The 16,767-nt window shown below is 30.5% G+C and overlaps 2 protein-coding genes across 3 annotated transcripts in view; one reads left to right on the top strand and one right to left on the bottom strand.

Annotated features, from left to right (window-relative positions):
• Positions 1–16,767, top strand: part of LOC140667334 (uncharacterized) — an 82,363-nt gene that overhangs the window by 29,088 nt on the left and 36,508 nt on the right. The window lies entirely within an intron of this gene.
• Positions 1–16,767, bottom strand: part of Sm (heterogeneous nuclear ribonucleoprotein L) — a 147,027-nt gene that overhangs the window by 107,846 nt on the left and 22,414 nt on the right. For both annotated transcript variants that reach the window (XM_072895196.1, XM_072895197.1), the window contains exon 3: positions 15,252–15,321. In XM_072895196.1, the coding sequence (XP_072751297.1) occupies positions 15,252–15,321 (70 nt within the window). The remainder of the gene's footprint in view (positions 1–15,251; positions 15,322–16,767) is intronic.

Here is a 16,767-nt window from a genome sequence, read left to right as displayed (position 1 = left end):
CCCGGCACTATGCCGGTATATCAGAAGCTGTCTAATAAACCGACCTTTACGAACACATTACCTGCACGGTGCGTTACTTTGCCATAAACCCAAGCAGATACCTTTGCTCGTTCATGACTCTATTCTAAATGGAGAAAAATCAGAAATTGTTATTCTATAAAGTGTTAAAGAAAAAAATTTCAATTTTTGTACCTATACTATATACATAATAGTATCCATAATAGTCTCGCAGAATCGATTATAGTCGATAATGATAAACTTTCTCAGCTTTAGTGTATATAATGATAATATATGGAGTCAACATATCGTTAGTAAAGACGGGGAAAATTATTGTCCTCACACACAGAGTTATGAGTCTTATCCTGTGAAACGTTTTCCCGTTAGTTGACAGTAAAATGTGTGACTAACTCAGTGAAGTTTTTCTTCTACGGAAGCTCAGAGATAACAGACTATGACCTAGCTTTCAACGTATGCAAAAACCTATCCCACTCGTTTATCACGATTCCAAAATATAGTTTGCTGCTTAGATTTGCATATATCGACGCGAAATGCGGGATGCGGAAATGGAATACATTTATTATGAGTGCATAATTAACGAAAACTCTTCGGAAATTGCAAATTCCAAGTTGTGATGAGTTTTCAATGCAAAAATGCCATTGTAACTTTAAAGTCGTGAAAAAGAGATAGAGATTTTACCATTAATAATTAATAATTAATATTAAAGATTTGATTATAAAATAAAAATTTGAATTACAATTATTAACTGTGTAAATGTATTACGTATAATTACATTGTTACACGTAAAAAAAAAAAAAAATAACTAAAATATTTTTTGTTATTTACTTATACTTTAATTATATAACAATGTTCCATCTCTGAAATATCATATATCAAATTTGGTGCCTGTATCTTTCCAGCGGATATTCTTTAATTGTGACAAAATTGGTTTTGGCATGAAATTCAATCCACTATTATTGGAAATTCGTGTCGATCCACACGACCCTTAAAGGTCTGAAAGCGAAACGGCGCACACCATCTACGCGATCAATCTGTATTTGTCGTAGATCGATAGAGCACGAAAGCCACGTATAGGTATGCAACGTCAGGCAGTTGATTAATCGCCCAAATTCAAAGCACAGTTGATATTCCATTCCCTGCGATAACAAACAAATTCTCTTGATATACAACGTGCATGCTGCCTCGGACGTTGGATAATGCATAGCTATCGGTAAAAAGCTTTGCCAACCTGGCCTGGGAAAAAAAGAACGATTGAAAATGAGAAGGCATTAGAGCGAAAATAAAATTAGATCCCTCTAGGCCAAATGGCAGTGAAATTGCGCGTTTGCCCTGTACGCAAGTATAAAATGGATATTTTTTGTGAAAAAACTATACTTTATTAATTTTACAGCGGAAATACATTTTTTCATGCATGTTTCACTTCGTGCCATTTTATAAATGTCAAATACTTTAAAAAGAAATGTTTTGAAACTCTAAAAAAATATTAAGGGAAAATTTAAAAATGAAACTTGTATTTCCTAAATAGTTTAATGATTAAATTAGTTAAATTTAAATATATTAAAATTTAAATACATTAAAAAGTAATAATAAAAACAAGAAAACTGATTTAATTTTAATATAGTAATATAATATAATTAATATGCACGCACGATTTTCTAATAAATTTTCCTCTTCCGTGGTATTAACTGGAGGAATTTACGGTCGAGTAGAAATGAGCGAGATTTTGGAAACGGTGATGTAAGGCTAATCGCCAAGAATTAGTATGCACGGCGTGCAGAAGCTAGAATGGATTTGATGAATATCGCGCATGTAGAGATTAGTCCGCAGATATAAATCTACAACGTCACGGATTCATATCTGTTTTTATTAATTGAGATTTAGCATGGTGCGAAATGTGGTGAGCGCCATTTCGTCGCTACGACACAGAATGCGGAACCACGTGCTCTCACGTGCGTATTTAGTGCTGCGTCTTTATGTTCGTTCACGCGTTTACTCTTGCGTGTTTTATATATAGATCGGCACAGCGGAAACACCAACTGTTAGTGTCGACGACGTATATTACCAGCATGGCCAATAAAACGCGAGACTCGAATTCGCCGCATTCATTGCATTCTTTAATCAAAGTCTGGTGATAAATTTACTCCGATTTTATCATGTTTTACTCAATAATTATTTAATTTCCAAGTATTATGATACAAAATACATTAATTTAATAATTAATTTACTTTTACACGGAACAAATTTTACAGTAAAAATTATTTGAAAAATTTATTCCCTTTTTCAATATTTACTATAAAGCTGAAATATATAACGACTTAATATATTACACATTAAAATATTTATTATAATAAAAATTATAAATTAAGCATTTATTTTATTGTTTGCTAACAATTGTTTGTGTATAAAAATATTTAAATAATTAAAATATTTTTTTGAAAAATAAAATACAGTATAGTATATAATATTATTGAATAAAAATATCGCGTGATTTTTCTCATATGTTAATATGTGCGTGTACCACGATTACAAAAAATTCTAATTTTTATTATAAAATTTTCTATAGTATGATGTCATTTATCTCTCTTTTGCATAATAATCATGTCATAAAAGAGATTTACGATAGATATTGTTGCATGAGAAAAATATGTAATTAATTATTTTTGTATACAACATATTTCTTAGGAGAATATTATTTACAAGCATTATTATATTATAAGCTCTTCATGTGTTGTATTATAAAGTTATTTTTTCTGCAAAATATATTATGTAAAATCTACTTGAAGAAAATAATTGTCCATAATCTTTCCATAACGTGCATTTTCAACACTTTCTCATATTTTACAATCTGTAAGATATATTGTGCGCATGACGCAATTAGGAATACAATAGCGCGTCCATGCAACGCGCGGATCTTGCAATCTGCTGTGATACATATGGCTGCATTGCATATATGCATAATAATCGAGGAATAATAATAACAACCGCCCACATGTATATGACAAACGTGTAACGATAAGCAAAAAAGTTAGCAACAGAAAAAACCTCGCATAATAGGATTTTATTACTTTTGATTAACAACATCATTTTAGTAACAACCATGTGTATCAGATAATGTACGTAGTTAAATTAATGTAACATATAGGAAGATAATAGAGACATAATAATGATTATAACTCCTTTTCAGCGGACGGCTAATGACAATCGCTAATTAGAAACGCGCCCGAAAAAAGCTACATTAAAAGAATTTTATAACATTAATTAACAACCCCCCGTTAGTCGCAATAATGATTACGCAACGAAATTAATTATAACTAAATCTGCAACTCTTCATCCGTGTTAGATTATCAATCTGTTTTTCACATATAATCTTGTTAAAAAAAAATAAAATAAAATTCATAAATTCTGCGTGGAATTTATTTGATTAGAACTAACACAAATATTATATTTTATCTTTCATAAATATTTCAATTTGAATGTACTTCTCCAAACAGACTTTGGATCAAACAAATTTTAATTTAAAAGTTAGCGAAGTATATTTAAAAAAATTTGAAGTTATTCAAAAATTCCGAATTTATAAAAAAGTCAAATTATTAAAATTAAAATAGAAAATCCGATATATGTAGTACCTATAACATTCTTTTGTTATTATAGTTTGAAATGCATCACAAATAATCATTTCGCGCGATCGATATCGATTTGTCGTTTATTTGGAGATTGTTTTAAAGATAAATAATTCTGATAAAAGATGTATTGATAGACATTCGCAAATATATTTCTATGGTTCGCGACCGTTCGTCACTCGTATATCGCGATAATCCATCACATTGCAAATCCAATAGCAACGCGTGTGTGTATGCTGCGTGAGAACATATACATATATAGCTCATAATCCAACCGATAATATATTCGACGCGGTGCGGCGACACGAAGACACGCGATACATGAGTACCGGCTGGTCGAGCCTGTCACAACACCAACGGCACTTAAATTTCAAACAGTTATACATCTTCCGACGGTATTCGGACAGTCGACCAACCGTGCACTCACTATTATGTCACCAGATCCGTAGCGGCAGCGTATAAAAAAAAATCAATATTTCGTGGAGGACGGATACATTGTCTCGCCGAAAGCCACCGGAAAACTCACGGCTGATTCATTACAAGCTTGCATTGTTCGGCAAATAAAATAGTGTTGTGAACTATATTTACTAGATATGAACTATAACGAGCCATATAAATATTTCTCGGTGAGAAATTTTAAAAGAATTATGCGAGTTACTATTATTTGAATAATATAATATTTGCGATATTATCTTTAAATAAACTTCATTTTTTAATTTTTATAAGATAAAATCGTTAAGATAAAAGTAAAATATATAATATTATTCTACTTCTTATAATTGAAGAAACATATATCGGGCAAGAAAAGAATTTTTTTTTACTTGACAAGTATATTTGATATTCATTAATCGACAAATAAATTTGATACCTATTAATATCCGTCAATTAATTATTTTAAAAAATAGCCAGTTAATATTAGGCATACAGCAAAAAAAAAAATTGGCACCAATATTGCTAAAAAATATTAAATTTTTGTCTTATTTATTATTAAGTAACAGAAATTTGGTGTTTTAGAGTTTAGAGGTTTTGCAATATGTTTTCTTTGATAAAAAGTAGAAAATGTATCCTTCTAGCTGAAACGTTTGAAAGTATTTCACGAGATGAAAGTGTCAGAATTTCAGATTCTATACCCCATTCACGACCTTACAAAATTGAGTTTTGATATATACCAATTCCATCACGGAAAAATGCCCCATGTGCAGTTGTGAATCTTTGCTATATCTCACAATTTTTCATTTCCCAGTAAAATCAAATTTGCGATGTTAACTTTCGTATAAAAAAAAAAAAAAAAAAAAAAAAAAAAAAATACCGTGATCTCATCAATTGTATAAAAAAAAATCACAACGCAATACTATACAACTGACCAATTTAAAAAGGTTAATATTTAATTATGTTGATGACAGAAAAATATTCCTAGTGATATGTTGAAAAATTTGAAAGTTGATTTTAGCAATATGGTTCCATATCAGTCATAAAGTTTTTCTCGTTGTGTGTGTGTGCGTGTGTCTCGTTGCATACTGAAAAAGATGGAGAAATAATAATGTTATATTTATACTATAATATAAATTATAATTACAAAAATAACTAAGCAGAGTATTTCTCATGAAAAATTAATTGAAGATATTAAAAATGAAGGTATCCAAAAATGCACAAAGTAATCAAGCTTTAACGATAAATGCAAAAGCAATTAAAATAAAGCTTCCAATGCATTTTTCATAAAGTTGTGAGCTGAGGAAAATAAAAAATACTGATAACTAACCACCTGAGCGTCGCGAGAAAAATACAGGTTTTTCAACGCGCTTTGCTGGCTTTTTCTCTCAGAAAGAAAGGACGGAATGTCGTAAATAAAAGTTATCACGATATATCATGCAGCGACGTAGCGAGATAGTGGGTGGCTAGGCCGACGCAACTCCTGAATTTATGACGAATCTTACGGGCTGTTCGCAAGGAAGAAACGCTGTTGCTAACAGAGAATAGAATAGATGCCTCCGGCCACCGCAGACGAAAGACATTGGAACGTGAGAATGAGAGCAGTGTGAGAAAACGAAGAAGAAGTCTAGATGCTATCGATTATCGACTGTAGCCGGAAAAAAAGAGCAGGCTTTGATGGATTCAAACACAGCCTACCACTTTCGACCGCTCTCTGCTCGAACCACACCCCATCGTGAATACTCTACGAAAATGGTTAAAACGACGAAAACCCTCTTTGACTCATTGTCAGAGCTGTTATACGAATGATCGATTTATAAAAAATAGATCCGAATCCACTCGAGTTCTTTTGGTCAACCATGAATTACCTGCTTCGTCCAACAATAAATATCTATTCAAATGTATCAAAACTTTCACGTGCATTGATAAATAATATTTCAATAATTATGCAAAGTTGTTGCAAGTTCTTTTGTATAGAAACTTTGTTCGACTTATTTTTTTAGCATAAAAAGATACATCTCTTAGAAAATTATATAAACTAGTATTTTTATGCATTCACTATAAGTTCAATAGATCGTGAAATTATATAGGAAAATATAGCAATATATATATATATATATATATATATATATATATATATATATATATATATGATTGAAAAAATGTTATCACGACTTTATATAAACTAACAAAGGGAGCGCTATTACATATTTTTTTTTGATATTCACATTATCGTTACAACACGAAAAGTACCAAGTTAACAGCGGATACGCATTTATACAACATGTTGCATTAAATGTCATGCAAGCTTTCCATTTTGGAAATTACATGCGCGTAATATAATGAAATTACGCAAATCGAAAATTGGTACAGAATAACAGTTCGTTCTGCACTATCGTCAGAACAATCAGCTACAAAATTCGATCGAGGTTCTTTGGATAGAAATTAACCGATGAATTGTTCATATCTGCTGCGATTGATTTATGATCCGACTGGCAGACCCGTGCGCAATTTGAATGCAGTATGCGAAAAGCATCGTAGTATTCTCACACACGGAACAAATGCTCTTCGAATATTTTATTGCGTATGAATATCTATCTACTTCGAGTAATTTTGTCGCGATATAATTTTATTTAAAGAGAGCATATAATATTTTACATGCTCTAAAAATAATATATTTATATTTTTTCAATTAAACTAACCTTATTAATTGAATTAAATACTATTTTTGTTATTGATACGTTTCTATATCCTTTGTTTTTTAAAAAAGAATCAATTTTATTGCAAATCATTAAAAAAATTTTTTAAAAGTTGCTTTAAAAAATTGCAAGTAGTTTTAAAAGTATAAAAATGTGTATAGGAAGTATAGTTGTATTATTCTTATACATATAATACTTTTGTGTGTAGGTGTCTTTTCCATTGAAAGATAGCGATAGAGATGTTCGAAAAGTTAAAGTACTTTGAAAAGCTGTTTGCAGAAACGGGAGAACATGGAGACATTAAAGCAGCCTAACATTAGCAGCACTCTTCTTTTTACTTGTCTCGAACAGTTTCGAACTGTTGGAAAACTGACCTAAGAACGACACTACGCGAGCATTTTCAAGATGCGCTCTCTTACGGTTCGATGCCCATCGTCGGTCTGTCGCGTTTCAAGTTGTCGCCAACGAGTTTGTTTTTAATAGCGTGAAGGAATATTAACGTTATCGCGAGAATCAAAAAATACTTGAAGAAAAATAAATATCATAGCAAAAGTAAAAAGCAGATCTTAATGCAAAGCATTAAAACTTTTCATACTAAAAGACATATATAGTTTGAAAAGTAAGAATCATTAATAGGAAGAAAAATAAACAAACCTCATTAGTGAAATATTTAAATTAGAAATGCAATTGAAGAAAATCTCGAGAAAATTGTTCAGTTAAAAAATATTTTCTTCAAAGAAAAAAAAGATATCACAATTATATAAATATTTTAAAAAGAAATAAATTTTGACATTAAATTTTGATTATTGAAGGTCACTAAAAAGAGAGCTTATATACATTATATAGTCCAAGGTTGAGATAATAGTTATTTTAGAATTTCGCAAGATATTATTAAACAATCTTAGAAGGACTATAACTGCATCACTTGGAGGATCACAATATACGACATGTCTAGACAATTCTACAATAGTTACAATAGAATCACTTCTATCTTGAACTATGATATATATGTAGATACAGTTTAAGTCTCGTGACGTGTTAAATTTTCTATAGGCGCTGAGAAACCCTTTTGCTAATAGCAGTCGCATATCCTTTCAAAGCGTTAATTGAATTTTCAAATTAAATCGGAACTCTATTTATATGGCTTCTCTAATAAATCTAGTTTTATTTTAATATACCGATATATAGATAACATGAAGTTTTATTGATATTAAACTTTAATGAAAAGACAAAAAGACCAGACATTTCTGTCTTATTTTTATTAAAAAACCAGATATTTAAATACCGAAGAAAACTATGTGTGGTAAACATTCTAAATTTTTATCTTCACGTGTAAAGAAAGCTATTTTTTACGCAAAATCCTACACAAAAAATTGATGAATTCTCTTTTAATTGCATGCATGTGTAAAGCGATTAGTGGTTTTTTCCCTGACTTTTAGATGCACATACGTGACATGGAAATAGTTTTTAGATTTTCCCAGCAATTCGATAAAATTGATTGAACTAGTTTGTGACTCAACAGTATCAACTTTGAAACGCGACGCAGCACGAATGTGAAATGAAAATGTGCGATTAAACGCAGACAATGATCCGATAACGGTAACATAATTGTGCAGCATAAATTCTCGATCGTGTTCATCATTGAACAATTATCAAAACTAAGCGGTAATGTTACCTGCCTCCTCTTTCCTCCATTGAAATTCGATCTCGTGATCAGATTTCTATTTCTATCATTAAAAGCGTTACACCTGCTTTAAGGGCGTAATTAACACCTCTTGCAGATAAGGTAATTAATATTATTTATATTATTTATAGTAGTCTTATATTTTATGTATTATTTAGTTGACTGACAATGAGAGATGGACAAATCTAATTCACAATAAAAATATGTATGTCCCTCATTTATTAAAAAAATAATAAATATGAAACGTAGTTTTATTGATTTAATTATATATAATTTCGGATAAATTGAGTTAAATTATTCGTGATATCTTCACACGTAATAACTCCAATAACGTGAAAAAGCACATGTCGTAAAAAAGCGAAGAACTAAAAAGAATGATCTTTTCAAGTGCTTCTCTCGTCGTATCGTATGTGAAAGATGGATCCACGGATTTCCGAGATATAGGTGATTTTCTTTAGAATATACCGACGACATTTCCAGATTCGTTTATGAATACATTGCATAGAAATATTTCTCAGAATATACTGGATTATTATGACACGTGTGCACACCGCATACGATGTGTACGCGTAGGTTATTCTTGATAGTAGAATGTAACATTATTTTGAGACATATATGCTACGAGAGATTCGCGGCTCGAAATATCGTGATTAATCGTGTGGGGACGATGAGACGAACGAGCATCTCGAAATAATGACAGGGAGAATAAGCCTGCTTTATATGCATGAAACAGTGGCTCTAAAGACGGAAAAATATTATGTTAATGATACGCAATTTGGACTCTTGTTTCACTTCAACAACTTACTATTCATGATTTTTTTCGATAGTTATAACTTCTAAATTTGCGCAAACATAATTCACATAAACTAATCGCGTATAATCTTTTTTTTTTTTTTTTTTTTTTTTTCGGAAAGTTGGAATCAGGAAATAAAACAATTAAGGCAGGAACAAAAGTATGAAAAGTAGACATCAACGTCAAAGTGATGGGAATCATCTTTCCAAGTACTCCGAGATGCGAACTATCGCTGACAGCCATTTCTATCCTACCATTCTGTCGCCAAGTTTTCCGAAAACTCAATTAATTCATCGTTAACGAAGAAAGGTTTATTAGACGCGCATCTGACGCGACAAAAGAAGGATCTGCCAGGATTCTCTAACGATGGCTGCTTGCTTCTACATCCGTTCTTAGGAAGTTTCGAATACGAGTTAGTTGAGAATTGGCAGTGAATACAGACAGGGAGATACTCATCTAGGCGGGCTTTCTCTCCGGAGACAAGGAAAGTAGGTCGCGGACATTAAATACGTTAGACGTTCACGCGGGTGTCGCGTACCGGTTTCGATGCGCGAAACTTCGTGTCGTTGTCCCCCGTGCGGGAATATAATTTCCACGTGTCGTTTCTACGCGAGGGAGAACTCCATCATGGGATATGTGACCATTTCATCACTGGAGATCGCAAGTTTATCCGCCGAGAATTATTCGGACGTGAGCGCGAATTGAGTTGCCGAATGAGCAACCGTAACGATAAGATGCAAATTACACGCGAGCACACAAATGTCGCGTATGCAACGGGAATAACGAGAATAATTTGAGGAATACCTCTGACTACTGTCAGTAAATGTTGAGTTAACGTTATTTGAACTAAAACTATGGTCTAAAGTTACTTCTATGCAATGTTAGAGTGTCGAAAGTTTTCTACGCTTGGGAGAAGAATCCTAAGAGAATTTTAGCCGATCCTGATGTCAACATGATCTATCCGAGTTATTATCACGATATGTATCTTTACCTAAATTTAGAAATATTTTGTCTCAAAATTTCATATATGCAAATACTTACTCGTATGTCCTTTTCTAATTAATTTTATAAATATATATATATATTTACCACGCATGTACAGAATAATACATTTTGACATAAAAAAGTTATTAATAAGTGACTTTAATTATTCCAACAACTTTGTAAAAAATTCTTAGTTTTTAAAGAATAAACAAAAGAAATTATCATAGTTATGATAAAGTTATAATAAAGTTCTCTATAACAATCTCTGATATCCTTTTTCCTTTTAGAAGCTTTCATTTTAATAAATTCTTTTTTCAATGTAAGATAAATTTTTGAAACCTAAATGATTCGCTATCAAAAAAGTCATATTTTTCATGTGTCAAACAAAATAGATTTGGACAAATGCAGGAATATTTTGTCACCGAGCAATTTTATTGTTCCCGACCGTGGCATGGAACACTTTTTTATACCTACATATATACCTTCTCCTCGTCAATCTTTCTTCGGCAACACCGAAAATAAACAAAACAATAATAACAATAAAATTAAAATTAATACAAATTGTATCTTCTGACATGTGGATTTCCGCGTAATTAAATATTATATTATGATATTAAACAATTAATTATTTACTTCAATTTATCTGAAAATTTATATGTAATTAAATCAATAAAGCCATTGCCCTATTTTATATCGTAGTAAGTGATATTATAAATACGTGATTGTTTTCGACAAATCAATGTCCGGAATTCGGCTAAAGTTTTCATTAGTTTATTATTATTTTGTTAGTTTACATCTAAAATCATATTAGTTAAATTAAATGATTAATTCTTTATAAAGATATAGCGTATGATATGCGACTTTTTTATATCTCCATAATCCAATTTGCAAGTTTGCTAGACAGAAATATATGTCGAGATCGCATTACAAATTCCGGCTAGGATTGGAATCGAGAGTCTTGAAATAACTATTTCATTAATCTAAATCCAGCAAGCTGTCGCACATCATCCTGTGTGTTATTGCCAAAGTCAAAGCGTGCGAAAATTTATTTCCGCATTCTATGTAACAAGTTGCTAAATGCAAGCAAACATATACATATACATATTACTCTTCTCAACGTAAACGACATGGAATGCGTGTAGTTACGCGAGATATAAATTTAATAACCCTGCAATCCATTTATTGAAATTTAATGTCCAAAATGAGATAAAATAACGAAACTTTCTTTCGAGAATATAACATAATTGATTTATTTAAACACACTATAATTTCAATTTATGCACGTCTTTTGAAGAGATATCATTTTATTAAATATAAAAAATTTTATCAAAATATTTAATAAAATTAATATGAAATATTAATGTGTATTTCCCTCTACATATCTAATATACATATATGTAATAAATTATAAATAAATTGTATAATTGTCTCTAACAAGTATTATAAAATTACGTTTTGCGATAACATTCCTTTCGAAAATATTATCAAAACATTAAATGTTAATTTAATTAAATATATTGTATTCACCGATAAATTTCTGCTTTCTACAGTGAATGCATGGTCCATACTCTATTATTAAGATCGTACACTTCAAAGCATGTTATATACTGAGATAATTTAGTTAAATGTTTATTTTCACAGTCACTGCTATTATGCTACATTACGACGTAACGCACTTTACATACACACGGCTATTTAAAGACCAATATCGCGTTTGAATTTACACCCGAGCATGTGTATTCTGATTTTGTACAAAGCGTTTGTATTGTGTAAAGGTCAATGTTCTGCAGGACTCTTCTCGCGCAACTCAATGAGATATCTTGAAATATCTGGCCTTTGCATTGCACGACACAATATAATATTCAGTTATTTATCCAGTTGTTTTTATCCAACTGCACAATTAAGTTCATGTCTTGATATTATACTAATATAGTAATATAATTTTAAAAATTTATAATTTTAATATCATATTTTTTCTCGTACAACACGTATTATTGCATTTGAGAAAAATGTTAATTTTTATTGAACAAATGAAAAATAAATAAAATTTTATTTTTGTGAAAAGAGAGTATAATCTCGTAAAAGAATATATTTAAAAAAAATCAATTTTATCTCAAATATTTATTTAAAAAATAAATTTATGAATGTTATTCAAAATTATTTTCTATGTTTACTTCCTTCGTTATAATGCAACTCATGTAGAGTATCGCGTGTCGTTAATGATATAAATATTTACCTGTTGATGACATATACGTCACGATAAATTAGATAGGAGGTACTCTCGCGTGTTTTGCCACTATTTCAAGCGCGATATATTGGCAAACATGTGAGATAGCGATACATGCAATAATGTATCGCAATAATATGAATTAGATTTCTTTATGATTAATATAAGTGGTGAGACTTGCAGTGAGAGATGCTTCGATTTCGTCCTTTGAAACAATACCACATATAGCAAGATTACATAAAAAATATAATTTTGCAATGAAAACAGTTTTTATTATAAATAGTTTATTACAAAAAAATACTTTAATAGATAATAATTTAATTTAAGAGTAATAAGCAATTTAATTTGAGTAATAATTATTTTTGAACAAAGAAATGCCTGTTATGTGATTTTCAACTCATATGTCAAAAGTTTTTACGACAAAAAATAATATAATTTGTTATTTATTTTTTAAATGAGCTCAAACGTTTTATTAAAGTTTAAACAAATATAAGTATGTCAAATAATATAAATGCATATTCATATGATATTAGAATATTAATTAATTGCTAACGTATTTGTTGTAAAATATAGAGTACAATATGTATCTTTTTTTGTATTTTCCCATATTTGTATCACTTAAGGAATTTATTTTATTGAAATATTTTTATTTACATGCTTGGTTAGTTTTATACTACTTTCAATGTTTATGCTCACATACTAACTTGTGTTTCATAATATAAATATATTGTATCAATTCAATATAATAATATTAATTATGCACAACGTTAATATACTTTAATTAATGTAACAAATTATAAACATTGACAAATATAGATCATCGTGCATTCTATCTAAAAAATTCCACAATAAACATAATATTCAATTTATTTTGCACCTCATAAAAACGAATTCGCGTGTAACGGTAACCACGCGTCAAAAAAATTGCTAGACCAGCATATAAATCAGATTTAAATCCATTACTTCCACCTGCAACTGTCACCGTTACATTGATACGCATCCTTTCCCCTTACTATAAAGTTTTTATTGATTGCGCACCGAGAGAACTAAAAATTTCGTAAATTTACTGTATTCTCCAAAAATAGCGGTATTCCCCATTCACAAAGCCGTCCAGCAAGTTACGTATATCCGCGAAACGTTCTCGTTAAATAAATGTTTGTCTAGTGGATAAAAAAACCAATCGGCAATATATTTTCGAATAAAATGAAATATTGATCGGTGCATTTGCTGATTAAATATACAAAGAAGCTCGTGCGAGAGAAAATAAAAAATAATCAGCAAGAGACAGAAAGGCAAATGCTATGATTAATTTATTTTAATGGATAGCAGAGTTATGACAATTCATTTGTAAATGTCAAACCGTTAAATTGTAGAATGTTAGACGAATAATTGCTTTACAAAATAAAACATCCTGAGGAAGTAAGAAAAAGGAGAACACAAAGAGAAAGAGTTAAAAGCATACTTGAGAGCTTAAAGCTTCGAAGAAGCTCTAGCTAGATGAGCTTTTAATTAAATTGAAAAGATGAGCTCTTAATGGAATATAAAGTTGTTTATAGATTAACCGATGCTTGTATACATCAAAATTCTACCTTATTTTAACCACATATCAATGGTAATTTTTTCCTGTATATGATGCTAAAGTTTTCTTTAATAATTATTAATTAGATGTTGATTATAATATATATATTTTAAATATATTTTTAAATAATATTAAAGAGATAGAGCAACATATACACAACATTTTTTTATAATTAAAAATACCGACAAGCAAGATATTTTATAATAATTTATAATATATATTTGAAGATTATATATTCTTTTCTCTTACGTTTACTTCTTTGTAGTAAAATAATAAAATTTCTGATATGGTACCATAAATATAGTATAAAGGAACAAAATAAATGTTTGGTAATACTGGAGCCAAGATATTTTTGCAACGTGAAACAACTCTATCGTTGTGTTTGCGCTACATTATCTACATTTTGATACACTTCGTAGTATTGTTAGCACCTTCGGTTATCGCGCGAGTAAGAAGCCTTCAGTTGGCTCTTTAATTAGTGGTTCGATCGCGGGAGAAGCGCAAGAAAACGAGCTTTGTGCGACTGGATAGCTATGCGAACATTCGCGAACGAACAGAGGCAAACAATGTCGAATGACATCGACCCGTCGGCGAGAAGCGGCGGAGAGAAACGGCGGGAGAGCTCAAAGCTCATCTATTATTGGCGCAAAACAGAAATAAAATGCAGTGCGACGGCCTGTGAAATCTAAAAGGCTGACGTGCTGCCAACTTTTGTTCTCTGTGGTTTTGGCTTCAATATTTTCCCTCAATCGTTGTTATAATTCGTGCATCGCGGAATTGCGCCATTTTTTTTTTGTTCCAACTATCATGTTTGCAAATTTGAAAAGAAAAAAGAACACCAAAAAAAGGATGCATTGCATACTTGTATACGATATTGATCAGTCAGTGGCATGATTTTATGATTAAATTTATATATATTATATAAATAATATAGATTTATTTATTTATTGTTTGTCATCTGTCTCACATTGCCTTTCTTAGACATTTAATAAAACGTTTAAGTTTCAGAAAAAAATATGTATATAAAAATATAATACATAATTTACAAATTATATTATTTTTTTCTGTTTGTATGAAAATACAATACAATTTTTTTCTATTGTTAAAAATACGAATAAAACATTGACGTAATTAGCATTTTATTCGTATATCAGTTTCAAATTGTAAACACAAAAACAATCATATTAATATTAATTGATAAACTCGTGAAGAACTTACCACAGTGATGGGATAAACTGGATTGATAATTGTGAAGAGGAGGACATGGTTCGGCTTGTTATTGTCTTCTCTGAAACATTAATTGATACGTATTATTCCAGTGAGAATAGAGAACAGAGGACTTTATTGAAATTCACCTTAAGGCATATTGCACGATCGCGTAAAATCGAACTTCCATCATTCGTCCTCATTATTAGACGCTCCAATTATTTGAAAATTCAATTACGGAAGTCGAAAACGAGGTCTCGATTATCGCCGAGTTCGCGAAAACTGCCACGAATAATAATTCATTCTTCGTTGACTGCAGCACGAATATCTGTGCTGACGCAGTGTAAAAATTGCATTGATTGCTGAAACTAGAAATATTATCCCGGCTACGCGCAAATTGAAAAATATCAATTCTAATAGACTTTCGTACGACCTCTATTAACACTATTTATATTTTAAATATCATATTCGTGAAGTGAAAATATTTGTCACATTTGTATGCATTCGAAATTTTATTTCGATATTAGTAAACTAACTTATTTTACACAGAATTGCGTCGACGTTTTATATAAAAATGTAAAAATATTTCATACATGAAATATATAGAAATATTTGTGACTACGGAAAATGTGGATTTTACACACATGTGCATCGTGCAGAGACTTGTGACGTCCAAAGTATCTCGCATTCTCGGCTGAAGGAAAAATGAAACGAAGTAATCTCTACCCGAGATTTGACGTGTTCACTTGTATTATATAGTGAGGCAACCAGCCGATGATGAACGTCGCGCGATACACTTTGCACGCTTGATATTGGTATATATGTTTTCTTTCTCTTTCTTTCTTTCTCTATTCTTTCGTGACTTGCATCTTACACAAAAATCAATCGACGTAATTTTTCCACGAGCACAATGGTGAGAATACCGTTGTATCGACTAATGGCACAGAATATCCAAGCGCGAGGATCGATGCAAATTGAATTACTAACTCGATATGATCAATGTTATTCGAAGCTTGTTTATATCGGACTTTCATATCACATGATACGATTTATTATTTATGTAGCGTACCTCGAAATGAAAAAAATAGATGATAAAAATATGTCTATTATTCGATTTCAAAGTCTCTCTTTTTTTTTCTCGATACTAGGCAAAAAATTTATAATATTTATTAACATATTTATATAAACAAAATATAATATTTATAGTAAAAAAAGTTAAATATTTTGCTAGCGTTAAAATAAGAAAAAATATATATTTTACTCTTTTAGTCAGAAATGAATATAATAGAATTGAAAATATTAAATTCATGAAAAGATAAATATCATTTTATCTCTATTCCGTTCTTGATTCTTGTCGATTATCTAACATTGATATCTGCATCTGCGGACCACTCACTGGCTTTACCCCCCCCCCCCTCTCTTTCTCAGTTTGAATTTATCTTACCAAAGAGTTATCGTGAATTCGTGAAGCGGATATCATTCGCTATCGGGTTGCCCCGGTGCTAGATTGAATCACGCTTAATGCTCG

The sequence above is a fragment of the Anoplolepis gracilipes genome, chromosome 6 (assembly GCF_047496725.1).
Source record: "Anoplolepis gracilipes chromosome 6, ASM4749672v1, whole genome shotgun sequence".
NCBI lineage: Eukaryota > Metazoa > Arthropoda > Insecta > Hymenoptera > Formicidae > Anoplolepis > Anoplolepis gracilipes.
This window is presented reverse-complemented; position numbering and strand designations above follow the sequence as displayed.